This window comes from Mirounga angustirostris, unplaced genomic scaffold (genome assembly GCF_029215605.1).
Source record: "Mirounga angustirostris isolate CCGP_5_RB_7025 unplaced genomic scaffold, mMirAng1.0.hap1 SCAF_10, whole genome shotgun sequence".
Taxonomy (NCBI): Eukaryota; Metazoa; Chordata; class Mammalia; order Carnivora; family Phocidae; genus Mirounga; species Mirounga angustirostris.
Window position 1 is genome coordinate 52,880,726 of NW_026991718.1, and position 19,597 is coordinate 52,900,322.

At 46.4% G+C, this 19,597-nt stretch overlaps 1 protein-coding gene across 2 annotated transcripts in view; it reads right to left on the reverse strand.

The window, feature by feature from the left end:
• The window catches only part of ARHGAP25 (Rho GTPase activating protein 25), a 46,458-nt gene that overhangs the window by 19,771 nt on the left and 7,090 nt on the right, over positions 1-19,597 (reverse strand). Inside the window, exons 2-3 of one of the 2 annotated variants that reach the window (XM_054509839.2) lie at positions 17,472-17,559; positions 12,964-13,080 (exon numbers count right to left, since the gene is read on the reverse strand). In XM_054509839.2, coding sequence (XP_054365814.2) covers positions 12,964-13,080; positions 17,472-17,559 — 205 coding nt within the window. The remainder of the gene's footprint in view (positions 1-12,963; positions 13,081-17,471; positions 17,560-19,597) is intronic. The other variant, XM_045884865.3, reaches the window with a different exon arrangement.

Genomic DNA, 19,597 nt, shown 5'->3' on the forward strand with positions numbered 1-19,597 from the left:
ATTAATTAACATTTGGATGGGTAAACATAGGCTTTTCACTCTTTTGAACTATTTCCTTAGGGCAAATTCCCATATGTCGAATTACTAGGTCAAGTGGTTTGAACATTTTTATGACTCAGTGGTATGCAAATTGTTGTCCAAAAATATTTTTCCAAATTACATTGCCTCCAGCAAAGCATGTGTGGACCAGCTCTAACCCAACCCTGTCAGTACTTGGCTCTATAATTTCCCCACCCCAGTGGTATAACAAGGTTAGTTTTTAAATCAGGACAATCATTGGCTACCCATTCTCCCACCAGGACCCCAGGCCCTTTGGTTCCTAGAGGCTCAGAGACAGGTCATGGCTTCAGCTCTGTCCTGCCTGATTTTCCCTCTGTCATAATTAGGACCCTGCTATACCGACCGTTTCAACAGCCAGGACACTGCTTCCCAAAGTCCTTTGGTTTTCCCCATGGTTCTCTCTCTGGTGGGTCCCCTGTTTCCAGTCTCTAACTAATGTGGATTCCCCCTATAACGAGCTGTACTGAGCTCTTGAATCTACCACATCCTCTGCACTCCCACCCACTGCCCTAAGGCAGGCTAGACTACTCTCTCACCTCTCCCACAGCTGTGGTCTGTTCTCTTCTGACATGTTCAAAGCTCTCCTGCTGCTTACCTCTCTAAACCGCCTCCAATTTACCTAAGCACACTCTCCCGCCCCCCAACCCTGTTCTTAATAGTCATCCACTTCTTCCCCAATTGCCACATTAGCATTTTCCAAATTACCCCTCAAAGTCCTAGGGGCTTCCTCTGCAGCCCCTCCCTCATCACATCAGGTGCTGGGAGTGAGGGCAGTGAATCTAGGAGGAGCTGAGCATGGGGTGGGGGCGGGGTCCCTGTACTCCCTACTCCCAACCAAATCCACTGGGCTGGTGTCTATTTGACTTTAATCCATTTCAGTGAGACTGTTCGATTGAATATTTCTGTGGCTAAAGTTTGAAAGTTGGGGCTGGCGTTGCTTGGGTTGGCATTCAGTCTGACCCCCACCTACCTCTCTAGTCTGACTTCAGGTCACGTCCCCAAAGGCACCTCACCCTGATGTTCCCGAAACCCACAGCTCTCTCCAGTCTTCATACCCTTGGATGGTCTTCTCATTGCCCAGTCTGTTCATCTCTCCTTCCTTGTCTGCTGGAATTCTATTTGTCTTCCTTGGCTGACTCAAATATCATCACGTCTGCCAAGCCTTCCTTGACCCCAGCCTGAGAGATTCTGTCCCTACTTTGTGTACCTATATTCCTTCTCAAATATCCCAATCCCTTTTGACACCATACAGTAATAATGTGTACATACCCATACCCTCTGCATGACTAGGTTCCCCAATGCTGGAAATATGGGGATGCTCTCTTTTCATCCCCAGTATTCAGCATAGGGCCTGACACAGGTAGATAGTAGGTTTTGCTGAATTACTTATTATTTCATCTTTAAGCAAGTGCTTTCCATGATTAATGATAACTGTGGCATTTCTTTAAATACTAGTAGAGATCTCCTCGGTGAGGAATTCAGCTCCACACTAACATTTATTGAGTGCCAGCAGCAGGCCATGTGGAATGAGTAATACAGACAAGAGAACATAGGACATGGTTCCTGCTTTCAATAAACTTATACTCGAGTTATGGAAATGAAATGACAATGTGCAATATGAGAAACAATTAGAGGATGTCAACAGCCATATAGAATTTGGTTCCTATATGTCTGTGAAAGGAGCTGAATAGATATGGAAGGAAATGACTGAAATAATCTGACTTAAAACATAGACCACGTGGCATTTGTAAAAATCCCTTGAGGGGCACCGCAAAGGGGGAGGCAGATGTGTTTCAGAGCAGCTGAAACTCAGGCTCAGGGCGCCCCCCAGACCCTGACAGAGAACCATATCCCAAACACAACGTGGGGATATACGTGGAAATGTCAGAACTGTCAAATGGGAGCTCCATTCCTGAGGTCCAGAGGCAGATGTTCCGTTTTGCAGGTGACCTGGAATCCAGCTCCTTCTTACAACCCTCTGGGTAGCAAGTCCCATATAATTTTTCTCCCCATTCCAGCCTCTCAGCCTCATCCTGTGCTCATCCTCTATCCCTCCCAGCCCCACAGTCAGTCATTGCGATGCCGTTCTCACCAGTAAACCCACTTCCCAACCCTCCTCTCTCCTCCATCATCTCGGCTCTGCTGACTCCCAGTACCCTCTCCACGCCTTCACCTGTCACCCAGAGCTCCCAGGGAACACAGCATTCCATATCGTGGGAGTTTATATTCCCAATCTCTGTAAAACCTTGGTTCCAAATCTTCCCCACTCGCCTTGCACTCACACTCCTTCCCTTCCCTGACTCAGCAGATGACCTTGGCTCCTCTTTCCCTTCTCTTCCTAAAGTGGAGGACATCATGATGACTCCCTCATCCCCAGTCCCTGCCTTTCTGGTCCCTCCTCCTCTGTCTGTCTGTCTGTTGGTCTGCTCTCAGAGGAAGAAAAGGACCCTGTGCTTTCCTCTAAGATGTTTTTTCAGCCTGTGGGTTCCATCCTTTCCCACCTCTCCAGGACTTCACTCCATCTCTTTTGTATCTTAAATTTTTCTTTTTTCAATCGAAAGAGCCCAAGTGAGTCTAAGTCAGCCAATTTATGAAACAATAACTTCCTGCCCCAGCTCCCAAACCACCACTACTTGCCTTCCTTCTCTTCATCAGTATACTCATAAAAGAACATGTCTACTTCCATCCTCACAGGCTCTACTTCTTCACTTATCAACCTCTCAACCCATCCCAGTCTGGTTTCATCAGCCTGCATCTTTCCATCCAATCCACTCAATAAAATTTCCAGTGCCCTCCTAATGGCCAGACATGGCCTATGTTCATCCCACACCCTGCTGGTCTTCCTTGGAGACTCTTGATACTGTTGATTCTCCTTCCTCATCAAGACTTTCTCCCTATGTGATGACAAAACCATCTGCTCTCATTCTAGTCTCATCTCCCTGCTGGCTCCTCTGCAGTCTTTTACTGTGCTCCTTCCTCCAACTGCTCCTTTAGTATGTCACTTCCGGGCATTCAAACTCAGCTGTCTCCTCCCTCTAGACATTCTCTTTGGCAAAGGTCCTATGATTCCGTAGATTTGGACATCACCTACAAACTGGTAACTTGTAAATCCACATGTCTGGTCCAGATCCATCTATTATCTATCTATCTATCTATCTATCTATCTATCTATCTATCTATCTATCTATCTATCTATCATCTCTCTATCCTTTCCCATCCAATGTCTAATGGCATTTCTCCCAGTGTCTTCTCCAATCTCATTCTTGTCCCACCGCCAACACTCCCAAATCACTGCTTATCCTGTAGCCTTCTTCCCAGACAACAGCATTCAGTCACTCAAGCAGTCAAGTATCAGGCATTTTCCTAGGCCCGAAGAATACAAAACCATCAACACAAGGTACCTGAACTCAACAAACCTCATTAGCTAAAGTGTGAGTGTTAGGATTATCTGCAACACCCTCTCTTTCCCTCCAAACCGATCAGCACTTTCTAAATTAAACCATCTCTCTTCTCTGTCCTTGCTGCTACTGTCAAAATTATTGTGATGGTTTCTTTTGCAACTCTGTTTCTTGTAAACTCCTTCCACCGGAATTCACAAAATCAGTCAGCAAATACAAACTGAGCATCTGCTGTGGGCCAGCCTCTTCGGTAGCTGGAGATTTTGATAAAGAGAATGAAAAAAGGTCTTTGCTTTTGAAAACTCTGGAGCTAATACCCTTCCTCCCTCTCCCCACCTGGGAACCTGATTTTCCAGCAGCAGAAGTTACAGTTGTCTTCTCCTCAGAGGGAACTGCTGTCTCCTTCCTCTGTCCTCACAGAGCTCCCTGTAGATAGCTCTATCCTACCACTTCTCATGTAGCTTAGTTTTAAACGTGACTCTCTTCTACCGGACTGTGGGCTCCTCAAAGGCAGACGGCCCGTCTGGTTCACCATCTATTTTTATTTCCTGGCACAGAGTCTGGCACATGATGGACCAGTCCTCGAAGAGCCGTCACCGGCGGTCTCCCATTCCTCTCGTCCTCCGCCCCTTCTCTCCTGAAAGTACTCTGATCAGCACTTCTCCAAACTTGCTCTTGTCAAAGAGATCAATGGCCTTTACATTTTTAAAACTGAGGAGTCAAATTCTCAGTCTTCCTCTTAACTGCTCTATCAGCACCATGTGACAGAGCAAATCACTCCTTCTTGAGACACTTTTCACATGGCTTTTGGCACTCCCACTTGGTTCTTGATTTATCTCATGGGCCACACTTCCTCAGCCTCCTCGGATGATTCCTCTTTTTCTCCTTGTCCTCTAAATGTTGGAGTGTCCTGGGCCTTCCTTCCCTATCCTCGTGTGTTTCTTAGCACTCCCACTGCTTTCGTATTACCCATACGACAAAGACACTGAACTGCACACTTCCTGCCTAGAAATCAGTCAGAGCTCTTCCCTCCAACAAGAAATGGCCACTGCAGGCTGTAGAGACCGCAAGACCAACAGGAGAGAAAGAGCATCCTGGTTTTCTTCAGTTTGTGTCAATCAGGCTTTGTCACTCTCCATCTCCGATCACATAGGAGGAGTTTGGAGTAGAAATTCTTCCTGGAACTCCAAAGACCCAATCCTGAGTTGCACCTCTGACTTCTCAGTCCTTTGATCCTGGGTGGACATGAAAGAGCCTAGACCCCAAAGAAATTAGGGAATGAGGAAGACAGCAGACCGTGGGGTGGGAGGCACTTGAAGACCATTCTCCACCCCAGGCTCCCCTGCCTCCCAGGCTGCACCCACTCCTTCAAGGAACACTTGCCCCTGCTCTTCCTGCCCTTACCAGCCAGTCATCCACTCAGAACTGCTCCTCACTTTGGACCAGTCACTATTAATAGAGGCATTGCCATCTTAATGGGTACAAATCTTAATTGATTAATTATAATATATAATGTAATAATTCTAATTATTAATGCATTTAATTAATTAAGTTAATTTTATGAAGAAGTGCCCTAGAAGGTTTCATGTGTGCTCTCACTGAGTCCTCATAAGAACCTTACAAAATAGATATTATTGTTCCATTTTACAGACGGATAAACTGAGACTTAGATTAGGAGTTTATCCACTGTCATATTTACCCCATGATTCTAAATTCAATACTTTAATCTCTCTGTTTAAAGTCAGTGGAATACAACTGTCTAGGTGAAATTTCAGACATCGCTAAGTCTCAAGGGGAAGAAGAAAGGGGTAGGTGGCTGCCTAAGTCTCTGTCTGTGGGCCATCCTCCGCCCTTTACTTCTAAGCTTCCTCCTCAGATTTGCTAGGAAGCCCCAGGACACAGTTGCTCTGGGGAAGTGAAAGTGGAAGGATTATCTGTCACCTCCTTTCTAACCTCATCCCCCCCCCCTTCCTCACCACACAGACACTCCTGGGTTCAAGACAAGAGCCCCTCCCGACCCTGCCTCTGGTCCAGCCCCAGTCCCCAGGAGGGCCCGCCCCGCCCCCATCCCCTCTTTCCCACTGGCCCTGGGACCCAGCACTGGTACCTGCTTCCCAGGGGCTCAGGTCCAGGAACGTCCCCATCTCCACAGGAGAGGGAAGGGGAGCTGGGCAGAGTGCCTTTTAGTGGAAGAACTGAATCACAAAATAGGGAAGAAATACCTTTCTTTCGGAGCTTGGGGGTTTTCCTCCTGAAATTCCAGCAAGAGAGCAGTGTCAGGGCAGAAAAGCCACAGCCCAGGTCCCACCGTGGCATCCTAAGAATATGAGGCATGGTAGGGGCCAAGGAACCACAGCCTCTGCTGGGCCAGCCTCAGGCCTTCCCTCCTCTCCAGCCTGGAAGAACCATCCTCTCTCGCTTTCTCACTTCCAGATCAACACATGCTTGTAAGTACTGCTCAGATTCTGTCTGACTCCAGCACGGAAATCACAGGATCTGTCGGCACCTGCCCCTGGCCCTCCCTTCCTCCTTCCCACACTACTTCCCCTCCCCACTCACCTTTACACACATGAGTCTTGGCTTTTAAAGAGTGAACATAAAGCTGTCAGGGCCCGCAATAAAAAAGTGCCTCCTTTTACTTAGCAGCTAATTGTCAACTGCCATTCAAGGGATAGAATGGAGGTGGGTTAAAAAAAAAAAAAATCCCACACACAAGCCCTTACCAGCATTGCTCCATATATCAAAGTGTCTGGCAGGAACACAGGATTTCACTTAGTGTTGATGAAGCCAGCCCACCCTTCTCTGGAAATGCTTTCAGAGTTGCATGTAGCTCAGTCAAGCCTTCAGAGAGAAAGCTCTTGGAGGTGGGTTGTGGGGTAAACTAAGACGATTTCCCCCTCCCGTTGAGAAGATTTTAACAAACAGTGCAGCCACCCTGCCAGACATGCCCAGGAGACTTGAAATGGACTCTCAGCATGAGGGGACAGGCAGGAGCCGGGAAGGATTGCCAGGAGGAGTAATGGGATGCTGCCCGCCAAATGTTCACTCCATTCACTCATAGGCTGGAAATCAAGGACTCGATCGGCAGACACCATGTTCTCCTTCCGTGTCAAATGCACTCCCACGTCATGGCAGTGTTACCTCTGAAACGTTGTGAACACCTGCTAACTTTTCGCCATCTTCGACACCACCACCCTCATCCAAGCCACCTTAGGATGAAGACCAACATCTTTAGCAAGGCTATGTTCATTCTTTTCACCTTCCTCTCACTCCAGAGCCTGTTCTCCTTTCTGTCAGAGGACCTTCGTATATGCTCTTCCCCTGGCTGAAATACTGTTCCTCTTCTCCCTCCTCTGCCTCGTTAGCCTCTACTGACCCTTCAGATTTAAGCCGAATCATCACTAGTTCAGGGAAGCTTTTCCTAAATTTCTTGACAAAGTTTTTTTCCCCCCTGTGCAGTATGTAGGCTTCCTTCATGGTACTTTTCCCAGTTGTAATGTTATGGTTTGGGGGTCGATTTGTTTCTGTGTCTTCTATTAGACTGTGAGCTCCTGGAAGAGGGGACTTAGTCTTTTTCACATTGGTGTACCCCCAGGGCTAGCACAGTGCTTCGCACATGCTCAAGAAATATTTGTTGACTAAAAGAGTAAGTATCTGTCTTGGGGCGCCTGTGTGGCTCAGTCGGTTGAGCGTTTGACTCTTAAGTGTCGGCTCAGGCCATGATCTCAGGGTTGTGGGATTGAGCCCCGTGTCAGGTGTCAGACTCCACGCTCAGTGAAGAGTGTGCTGGAGATTCTTTCTCTCTCCCTCTGCCCCTCCCCCTGCTCGTGCTCTCTCTCTCACTCTCTCTCTCTCTCAAATAAAATAAATAAATCTTAAAAAAAAAAGTGTCTTGTGTTGGGATCCGGGGAGAGGGGGATTACTGAAATAAGTAAAAATTATCCTTCTTGGGGAATCAGTAAAAGAAAAAAAGAGAAAAAACCCATCCTTCCTAATGTCCAGTTTAGCCAGAGAAAAAGAATCAGCACACATGGAATAACAATGAGTCACAGAGATAACACACTCCCACAGGCTAAACTCTGCTGTAGATTGTGAAATCATGTTCTGAAGGATGTGGACAACTTAAGAAAGAAGAGGAAGAAAAGGAACCCAAGGCATGTAACAACCCACTGTTTATATACTCTACGCCTAGTGTTGGCAAACACACAAAGATGCCTAAAACATGGGACCTGGCCCGGGTCTTACAACCAGGTTGGTCAGAGCAGAACAATGCACAATTTAGTCCAGTGCTTACGTACCCAGCAGTGGACTGAGAAAAAAAACAGAGAGGCCAGCCTCCGGAGCAAGAGGGCAAAGCAGGTTCCGACCAATCAGCATTTTGCAATGTGGCCTGCCTGCTCCCCGGGGGTGGGGCAGACACCTGGTTTCAGGATGGGGATCAAGGGAACACAGAGCCCTCCAACTCAGGGAGGGGGTGGTTTAGAGAAAGAGGGACAAGTCACTCAAAGTCCAGATGTGTTCACCTCCCTTCCTTTTCTTCTACTTACATCAGGAACGCTTGGAATTGCATCCAGAATTTTTGGGAAAAAATTAATCTAACTTTTCCCAACCAGGTCCTTAGGAAAGAATAGTGCAGAAAAAAGAGATAAACTGGCTGGCTAGGAACGAAAAGACTAGAACACCACGGTGCTGCTTTCCAAGGTGTGACATTGTGATTTACTATAAGAAATATATTTTTGGTCTTTCACCCATTTTCTGGCACTGAGCTCCTGAAACTCTTGGAATTTGCTGTGATGAGAGAGATAAAGGCATCTTTTGTTAGGTTAATGAGATGAGTTTTGAAAGACACCTAGGATAGGGGCTGATTAACGGTGGAACCAACCCAGTGATCACAGGGTTAGAACTTTCAGTCCCACCCACTGACCTCTGGGCGGGGGGGGGGGGGGGGGGGGGGGGGGGGGGGGGGGGGAGCTGGAGATTGAGTTCAGTCACGAATGGCCAATGATTTAATCAATCATGCAGATGCAATACAGCCTCCATAAAATCCAAAAGGATATGGGGTTTGGAGAATTTCTAGGTTGATGGATACCTGAAGATTTGGGGGAGACTAGTAGTCTTGGAGAGGGCCTCCACCACACTTTGCCCATGCCTTTCTTCCATCTGGCTGTTCCTGAGTTATATCCTTTTATAATAAACTGGTGATCTAATAAGCTAACTGGTTTCCTCAGTTCTGTGAGCCCCTCTAGCAAATTAATTGAACCCAGGGAGAGGGTCATTGGGACCTCCAAGTCAGAAGCACAGGTGACAATCTGGCCTTGAAATTGGCACCTGAAATGCATGGAAGGGGAGATGTGTTGCAGGACCGAGCCCTTTGCCTGTGCAATCTGAACTATCTCTAGGTAGATAGCGTCCGAATTGAGTTAAATTGTTGGACATCTAGCTGGTGTCCAAGAATTTCTGGGACGTGTGGAGAAACATTGGAAATGGTCCCAGAAAGGGACAAGGTGAGAAGAATGTTTAGAGCAGCTAGGAGGCAGGAGGAGCCAAGGGGAAAAAGCGGGGTGTTTCATGGGAACTATGTGGGCCTTCTTTCTTGTCAAGGCAGAAAGGGAGCCAGAAAAGAAACTGGGGCAAGAAGGGCCTTAGCTCTGCAAAACTGTCAACGAGGGTGACTTGTAAAACATGGTCTGGACTCAGTACCTAGGTAGTACAAAGGGCCTACAGGTACCTGCAGTTGAATGCAGTTGAACACAAAATTGCTCTGTCTGAACATTTTTCTGGGGAGCGTTTCCACAGCTTTTATCAGATTCTCTAAGGGGTCTACAAACCATAAAGAGTTTCACCAAAGCTAACCATTAACACACTTGGAGCAAGATCATTCTAGAGGCAGCAACCCATTTTCCAAGTAATTTCCCAGGTAAGCTGATGGTCATTGAGCAAAGAGGAGAGCCTACGGGAGTAGAACCCAGGACCACCATGGGAAGAAAAGGCCATTCCTTCACATCTACTGTGTCAGGCACTGTTTAGATCCTGGGATATAGCACTGAACAAAACGGAGAAAGAAATTCATGCCAAGTAGATTAAAGATTTTCTTCTAGCCAGGGGAGACCAACTACGAACAAATGAGTGAAAAATTTAGCAGGTTCTAAGAGGGTAGTACATAGGAGAAAAATGAAGCTGGACAGAGGGACAAGGAGGGCCGGCGGTAGGGCAAGGAAGGGATTCAATGTCAAATGGGATGATGGGGATGGGGGAAGTCTCCCTGAGGTGATACTTGAGCAAAGACCTGCAAAAAAGCAGAGTACCAAGCCACACAGGTACCCGGAGACAGAGGATTCCAGACAGAGAAAATAGCAATGTGCCTGAGGCAGGAACGTGCCTTGCGTGTTTGGGAAGAAGCAAGGGAGTTGGTTTCGGAACCACTACTGTGATTCAGACAAGACCGTAGGGTGCCCCAGCCAGGATGGTGGGAGTGGAAATGGTAAGAAGAGAGCGGATTCTGGGTGGGAAAAGCCATAGAAAGTTTCAGGAAGGGCTGGAAAGAGGCAGCAGCAACATCTGCCAGGGCCTTTCCAATGTCTGAGCGGCATGCCCTGCAGATCTAGTGGACCTGGCTCAGAGGCACTTTCCGAGTGGGGCCATGCTGTGACAAGAACTGCCTAAGAGGCGGGAGCCCCGGCCCCACTCCTCGACAGCTGGGCCCCTCGGACTAATCATCTACTTCCTCAGGACAGAAGCTTCCTGACTTACACACAGGAAGAACAAATGTCTGGCTTGCCTCGTGGCGTCAGACTGGACTCTCTGTTGTCTTAAAATGCCTTCTCATCCCGAGATCCAGCATTCAGATTCCACAAGAGGCTTTAGAAACATCTGAAGTGCCACATCAGAGACAAATTCCGTTCTTTGAATAAATAAATATGCTGCACTCTTATTTCTCGTCCCTCGGACTTTCCCCTGCCTGCAGGATTTATGCTTGACTGGCTTCTCAGGTGGTGAGGTGGGGGAAAGAAGAAATCCCCGCGTGGCGCAGGACCCAGTAGAGCAGCTCACCGCCGCAAGGCTGAGCCAGCACCATATAAGGCACAGAGGCTACTCACAGTGCAGGGACCTCATTTGACTCAGAATAAGTGCGTAAGCAGGCAATGTAGGCCAAGTCTACTACCCTTGTCAACGCAGGCTGCCTAGAGCCCTGGACTGAGGAAAGCAGGAAACCTCGGCAAGGGCTTATGATCTCACAATCCGGGGCAACAAGGAGGCTGAGAGCTAAGCTTATCCAGGCTGAATGGCATAGAAGAGAGCTTTAATCAATAAAAACCTCATCTTGGACTGACTAGCACAGCAAAAAAGAGACTGTTTAGGACCTGGGAAATGGATAACGAAACCACGCTCCTCTTTTTGTAATAGGATGCAGCTGCTCAGGATACCTGTGGCAGGCACTCCTGAGTCTGGGTGTCCCATCAGTAACTTCTTTTCTCCCAGTCCCCGCTAGGCAGGTCCCGGGCTACAGGACTGCCTCTTTGCCCCAGCTCCTGAGTCTGCAAGTGGTCTCCTGCCCCCAGCTGAGCCAGATAGATGGTCTTTCTCAGGAGTTTGGAATGGGGTGGTGGAGGCTGAGCTCAGCCTCTGCTGTGCTTGAGAGAGAAATACAGGAAAGCTGGGGCTGGCACGGCTGTATGGGGCCACGAGTGAGTACTGGAGCGCTGCTAACCACGCAAACACAGGCAGGCATACAGAGAGAAGCAGAATGCGAAGCTGTGTGGCCCCAGAGAAACCGACAGGATAAGCGCTGGGCCGATGGTCCAGTTCTTGGCCCCAGTGTCTTGAGTCCTCTTGGCAGTTCTCCCTTGGTCTCTTTCAGTAGCTACTGTACCAATTCAGTAAATCCCTCTTTGTTGCTTAACATCATTGCACGCGATTTCTATTTTTGGTAACCAAATAACCCCTGAAATGAATCAATATAACAACATGGGAAAAACCCTTTAGCTATAAAATAAAACATATTAAATTGTATATATTCCATGCTTGTCATTCTGAAAAAAAAAATAAGAAATGTATATATGAATACCACCTGGAAGGAAAACATAAAAATTCCTCTGGTGGTTGTAGGGGTGATTATTTTCCTATATTTTTCAAATTTCCACAAAATTGTTATGGCACTCATAATGTTTAAAGAACCCATTGGGCAATCCCATAAATATTTAATATTTGAGCTGTAAGAGCCCCCCCCCCGACATGACTTCCAAAATAATAGGCAGCACAGTTGATAAATAATTATATACAGTCATCCTGGAGTTGACACAAAGTTCGTTCCTAAAAAGTTGAAGCAAAGTGGTCACTTGAGATCCCCCATATCAGCAGTTCTTCATATTTTTATGAAAGGAAAAAACATATACTGGATTCACCTGTTTGTTAATTGCAGATGTTTTTGTTTTGTTTTGTTTTTAATTTTTTATTTAAATTCAATTTAGTTAACATATAGTGTAGTATTAGTTTCAGGGGTGGAATTTAGTGATTCATCACTTACATATAACACCCAGTGCTCATTCCATCAAGTGCCCTCCTTAATGCCCATCACCCAGTTACCCCATCGCCCACCAAACTCTTGTCCAGCAACTCTCAGTTTGTTTCCTAGAGTTAAGAGTCTCTTACGGTTTGTCTCCCTTTCTGTTTTCACCTTATTTTATTTTTCCCTCCATTCTCCTATGTTCATCTGTTTGTTTCTTAAATTCCACATACGAGTGAAATACGGTATTTCTCTTTCTCTGACTTTTTTCTCTTAGCATACCCTCCAGTTCCATCCATGTCATTGCAAAGGGCAAGATTTCATTCTTTTTGGAGGCTGAGTAATATATATATTATATGTGTATATATATACACATATATACTACATCTTTATCCATTCATCTGTCAATGGACATCTGGGCTCTTTCCATATTTTGGCTCTTGTGGACACTGTGTTAATTATGGATATTTTTTCACAGCAGTTTCTCCTCTAGTGGGGCCCCAACACCAGGGTTCCCAGAAAACTCAAACACCTGAGTCATGGAACCCAGAAAAGTGGTCACCCTGAATTCACGGAGAACCTGTGAGCGGGACCCAGTTCCTGAACCTCTCCCCATTCTAACCACCCCAGTTCTGGCCAGCCGCTTCACTTTCCTGCTGATCAGCCTCCCCCAGCTTTTGGCATAGGTCTTGCCATCACCCTCTCCGGCCCATGACCCCATAACCGGGCAGACTCGTGGTGCTGCGGAATGTTGCTTCAGGACATCACACACATTTGCTACTGAGCTGCAAAGGGCTGCGGTCTGCCCAGCAAATCTAGAGTCGGCTCTTTGAGGTCATGCAGGGAGGGAAGCTAGATGCTTGGCAATGAGCATGGCCTCAGAGTTGTCCTCTCGTGGTGTCCCTTGAACACTGTTCAAGGAGGGATTGTGTCTGGAGCTCCTAACTCCCCATCTTTGAGATGTCACAGACACCTGCCCAGGAAAACCTGCAGAGTCCTTACCTCCAGAGGGCGTGCCAGCGACTCTCCTAAGGAATTTAACCCACTCCTCCATCTCCGCCTGAGAGCTGGCCATGAGGACATAGGAGTCCTGTCCTGTGCGACTCTGGTCCCATGAGGCTGGAGGAAGAAGTAATACTAATGAAGGTCTTCGAGCGGTAAGCGGCCGAGACAAAGGGAAGCAAGGGAAACTGAACCTCAGCTGCTTCCTTGATTCAATTAAAAGAACAAACAACACAAAAACATTATCTACTTAACCTCAAGGGAACCAAATACCTATGCACTTGAAACTCTAATTCTATAGATAAACCACTGAACACCCGTGGTTTGCAATTGGGATGCCTTGGGCTGAGATCTGCTCCCGTCGGGGAGAGAAGCCGTTTCCTACCAGGAAAGAAGAGAAGTTCAAGGGGCAGTGTCGGTATTAGAGGAGAGAGGCTCAGCCCGTACAATTTTGAAGACTTTAGTCCATCACACCATCACAGATATTTTCCTAAGCTACTCATGAGCTCAGCTGTTGGGGTGAGGAGGAGAACAGCAACTCAGGAGAGAGAGACAATGAGCACATGTGTGCCTTTCTCACAAAATCAGTGTTTCCTATTCAGGATTTCTACTCTCCTACCTGCACAAGACATCGTAAACGGTAGGTTCTCAATACATAGTTGATGGACAAATGAAGTTTGTTAGGACTTTCTTTACATTTGCACTTTAAACCCATGATTATGGACAGACATATGTAATGTTTCCTGGGTTTTGTGCTACAGACAAAAGGGTAAAGAAGTGACAAGGGGGTGGAACAGGGAGAGGATGTCAAGAGAAAGAATGAAAGAAAGTGACAAAAAGAAAAATGACAGAGAAGGAAAAGAGAGGGAGAAGGAAATCATCAAACATAGGACATAGAACATAATAGCAATCCCTTTCAATTACAAGAGGCTATTAAATTTCAAAGTGTCTGTGTAAACACCAACACATTCTTCTCACAATGTCAGGGCATTGCTCTCAAAAAGAGTTTGTTTTAGTACCCCACTTGTGCCCAAACCTGTACTTTCTTTTTTTTTTTTTTTTAAAGATTTTATTTATTTATTCATGAGAGACAGAGAGAGAGAGAGAGAGAAGAAGAGGGAGAAGCAGGCTCCCAAGGAGCAGGGAGCCCGATGCGGGACTCGATCCCAGGACCCTGGGATCATGACCTGAGCTGAAGGCAGACGCTTAACCATCTGAGCCACCCAGGCACCCCAAAACCTGTACTTTCTTGCAGGGCAACAAAAGACCTTCAAATTCCATTTGGTTCTCATCTCTTGAACCTATATTAATAGGAGCACCACATTCTTTTATGCTTTGGGACAACCCGATTCTGAATCCATCTTATCATTGAGTCATCAGCTCTTCTGACCAGAAGGGTCAGTGCATGGAGGCCCTGACCATTCCTGAGAGCTAGGTGCTTCCAGAAGTAAAATGGGAAGTAAAAAGTGGTCAGGGTAGAACTAAAGAACCATAATATCCCTTTGAAATAGAATGGGCTCTAGTATCATTTCCATTCTACAGCTAATGGAACTCAAGTCCAGAGATGCAAAGAGGCCTGCCCATTGGCACCCAGGAAGTGACTACCAAACTCTAGGCATGGCCCCTGATCTTTCTCCCAATAATTGCCAGTAGCCCCTATTGCGTCCAATTTGACCTTAGCCAAAATTTATCTGGCACCTTTCTCCACTAGGCCTATGCTCCAGTCTGTTGTGTTGTCAAAAACATGCCTTTTCAGTTTACCCTGACTTCTGGAAGATCTTTTAGTTTTGCCATTAGTTTTGTCTCTCAACTCCAGTGAGGAACGCCCAGCTCTCAGGATGCTCCTGACTGGCCAGGACTTCGATGGACTGACACTTCTGGTCAAAAAAACTGATGACCCGATCACAAAAAAGATTCTAAATCAGGTCATCCCAAAGGGTAAAGAAGGTGAAGCTCCATGATATTAAATAGGTTCAAGAGATCAAAGGCAAAGGGAATTTGAAAATCCTTTGCTGCCCTATAAAACAATTAATGTTGGGCACATTGGAGTGCCTGCTCTATTTAAAATGGTAAGTGAGGGGCGCCTGGGTGGCTGTCAGTTAAGTGTCTGCCTTCGGCTCAGGTCACGATCCCAGAGTCCTGGGATAAAGCCCTGTGTTGGGCTCCCTGCTCAGCAGGGAGTCTGCTTCTCCCTCTCCACCAACTCCCCCCACCCCTGCTCGTGCTCTCTCTCACTATCTCTGTCTCTCTTTCTCTCTCAAATAAATAAATAGAAACTTTTTTTGAAGTAAAAAAATAAAGAATAAAATGGTAAGTAACCGCCACTATCCCCTCAATGAGAATTTTGCTTTCTTTGCTTTAATTTTTTCCATTGTGCTTATTCTGTCATAAGCAGTCAGTTTGTCAGTCTCCTCCATTAGACTGTGAGCTACACGCAGGCTTGCTCTTTTCTGGATTCCCAGTTCCTATGATAGTGCCTGGCTCATAGCAGGTACTCAATAAATCTGTTGTAACATCTCACCAGACAGCATGAGAATGAAATGCAACAAGTGGAATAACTTTCTGTATCTGTGATGACGTCCTTTGGGTGGAAGGAGAACAGATAATTATCCTGCTAGAGGTACGTAGGGAAAGGGAAACTTGTCCTAAATTTTTGCCTGCCCCCAATAAAGAAAAACATAGCATAACTACAACGAAAGGCTTCTCTCTGGCTTTTGTGCAACTGATACTGGTGATCACAGAGAGAGGGCCCTGATTAGGAAGGCCATTTCCTCGGCCAGCATTGGTCCCTGAGAATAATCTTGCATAAGAGCATGGCAAAAAGAGGATCGAAAAATCTCTACATCATAATACAAAGGCTTGCCTCGCTTTAAGTTGGGTGAAGACTTGCGAATGATGGCTCCTTTAGGAGACCTTTAGGAAAATGGTTCCCTACCTTATTATTGCTTTAGAATTGTTGTTTGTTCTTATGAGACGTGTGTGTGTGTGCGTGCATGCGCGCACATGCACGTGCACACCCAGGAGCCTGCAGCAAGTGTACGTGATAATGAGATACTGTAGCATAGCAATCTTCAAGGGTACTGGGCTTGGCGTGCAAAGCCCACATTGAATCTGCAGCCAGACCTCTCAGTAGGGTTACCCTTGATAGAAAATTCAGGCTTTGGGAAACATGTTACCATAGACGGTTATATCCCATGAACTGTGCTGGGAAAGGGGTCCTCGGACTAGAAGAATCTTGTGGGAAAGAGGTGGGGTTTTCTCAGAGATGAGAGACTAAAAAATAAACTCTTCCTTTGAGGAGGAAGAGAGTTGGACAGAACTCAGATAAAAGAGCAAAGGAGTGCCCACTGGGAAGGAGGCCGCCCGGAGGATCTGAACTTTAAAAACGGTCTTTCTTTGTTTTCTATAGCAGTAGCCAGTTTTAGGATTGATTTCTACATTGTAATTTCCTCCAGTTATCCCCAAAGATCAAACATCTACATGACACTGACTATATATCAGTCACTAGACCAAATGTGCCAAGTCAATTCCTTTCTATCATCCTCACTATCCTTATCATTGTCTGCATTTCACAGATAAAGAAACAGGCAGGAAGAAATGAAATAACCTGATCACAGTTACACAAATAGAAAGCGGCAGGGCCAGGATTCGGAGGAGGGCAGGCCAGCTCCAGACCAGGCACTCTAACCTCACGGCTACGTTGCCTTCTTCATCATGTCTTATGCGCATGCTGCCTTGAGCGAGTGGTAAGGAGGGGGTTAAGGGAAGAGGCGCTCCCTCAGGGGACTGGCGGCCTCCCCTGCTATGTCACCACCTGACCAGCAGGTCTGGAGTTCCTGGCGGCGCTGGGGCTGGCAAAGGAGCACGAGATAGGGAGAAGCAGCCTCAGTGTGCTAGGCTCACACAAACCTGAATTCCTCTTGAGACGGAGTAAGATCAACTCCTCCTGCCCCACATGCAGTTGAGGAAGGGAACCCTTGCCTGGGCAGAAGCACCCTCCAGCGTGCTGCTAACATGCGCAGTAGAGGACCTTCAGCACCCCACATGTGCTAAGTGCTCAGTAATTCGCGGCTGTCATTTCTTATTACGTCGTGCTGAACCATATGAGACTATTGACCGTGGACCATTTTTGACCTACCAAAATGGCAATTTCACATTGCCCAGTTTACACTGTAACTGTTCATTTTAATATCTCACTCAACTTGGAAACTGAGCTCCTTTTAGTGAGCAGGGATGATGTACTTTTCAGAGCAGTGTGTCAGCGCCTGGTGGAATACGTGTCTCCAAGCACACACTCACGAGATGCTTACGGGGTTGAACCACACACGCACCCGCTTAGTTGGCCTGCCAGCTAATGAACTAGTATAAGTTCGTTAACTACGTACAGAACTACAGTGCATTTTTACTCGGTTGGTTGGTTAGCTGGCTGACAGACTCAGCCTTGACTTCTAGGATCCTGAAGTAAGACGGGAATATAATGTACCTCTGTCCCCACTTCTGTTGCCTACCTGGAATGACTTCAAAGACAAACTTCCCCGCCTCTTCTGGGTTCATGGCGATCTCCTTGATCGTACTTCCTGGTAGATACATGCAACCCTGAAAGATCAAAAGTTGGCCCTTTAAGATAAGCAGCAATTTGGTCCCCTAAAATTAAGTTGAAGGACAGACAGGATAACGATGGGATCAGAGAAGATAATGGGTAGGTGGAGAGGAACATGGAAAGCTAGCACCCCAGTTTTGAATGGGGCACTTCTGCTATTCAAGCCTCTGACAAATTGACAGCTATCTGAGAGCAAGCTAGGTGCCTAGAGAGAAAAGAACAAGGTCCTGACAGAAGAGTGAGGGGAGGGGATGCCATCAGCAACACTTGCCTCTTCCCACTTTTCCAAGGACCTGACTTCCTGGCCAAACCAGACATCGGACCTTTGTAAGCAGGGCAGAGACTGGTATGCCTTGCAGAGATAGTATGGTGGGCATTCTACCTGCCCGGCTGCCGGAGATGGCACGGGGGACGGAACCACAGGTAGCCAGTCAAGAAGATAGAGTACTTAGGAGCAGCAAGAGCTGCTGAGTAGCACATTCCAAGCATCTGCCCCTTTGCTAAGCACCTTGACTATGTTACCCAATTAGTCCTTCCGGCAACCCTCCCAGCCAGGTGTCATTATGCACATTTACAAGTGAAGAACCAGAAAGGTTCTATAATCTGCCCAGTGTCACAGAGCTAGTAAGGGACAGAATGGTAATTCATCTCAGTAGCCAGTTCAAGCTGAGGTGGTGGGGACCCACCAGCTTCATGTCCCCCCGAAGTGGGGAGGAGGATCCTGGATCCATGGCAGGAAGTGAGGTTGCAGAAGGATAGGTGACCTTTTATATGTGAATATGTTACCAGAAGAACAAGTCACTTCCGCTATGTGTGTGCTCAGTGCTTTAGCACTTACATGCACCATCACATGCAATATCCCATTGGATACCCACAACAGCTCTGTACCATAAGCCTGGCGACATGTGCCTCTTCTCCTTTGCAGACGAGGTAATCAATACTGTGGAAATCTAAGCGACTGCACCAAGGGACACAGCTTATTTGTCCTAGAGTTGGCTTGTCAGAATTTATATCTCACTGGCCGTGACAGGCAGCATGTCTGATTCTAGCTGAGCAAATATATGTGTCTTTAGAACAGAGTGTCAATGAAGAGGATCGGCATCAGAAAATCCATTAACATCAAAAACAGAGAGGCAGCCTTGAAAAGTCCCTGAACAAACAAAACCAGTTTAGTCATACAAAGCTCAATTTCGCTTACTTTGCAAGACAAACTTGACCTGGATCATTTCTTGCTCATGCCTCTGGAAATCATAAGCAAAACTTGAACTGTAATCACTGACCAGTTTCCTATCGTTTAAGGAAACGCGCGCAAGGGGCGGAGAGAGGCAGAGGGAGAAGGAGAGAGAGAATCTCAAGCAGCTCTGCACTAAGTGAGGTTCGATCTCACGACACTGAGATCATGACCTGAACTGAAATCAAGAGTTGGACACTTAACTGACTGAGCCACCCAGGCACCCCTAAGGAAATTCTCATATTATAACCAATCACTATAAAGAATAAACAGTCACTGCTTTCTCAACTTAAAATGCTGCTTTATAACAATATATCCCTGAGCCTCATTCCACATTTTTGGTTTAAGTGCTTCCAGTTTGCAAACTTTTTGGTGTACACAAAATAAATTTTTACTAATTATTACTTCGGTGATTCATTGGTTTTACTTCTGTTATTTCTGAACTTTTGAGAGTATAGGACAAGAGTCTTAATGAACTCTCAGATTAGCTGAGGAGCCTCAAAGAATAAATGTTTCTTGAGAGTCTAGAAATAAAAATGTCTAAGACTGAATGAGAAAAAGAGTAGAAGAAAAAGAAGAAGAAAAGGAGGAGGAAAAGAGGAAGAGGGGAGAGACAGCGAGGGGGAAGAGGAAAAAGGAAAAAGTATCTGTCTATAAAAGGGAATTCTGCATTTTTCTACATTTCTCTAATTTTATTACTTGAAAATAACCTCAAACCTACAAGGTCCTCATCATCTTTAAATAATATCAATGGCCTCGGGGAAAAAAATGACCCTGAGATTGTGCAGCTGGGCTTCTTTGCA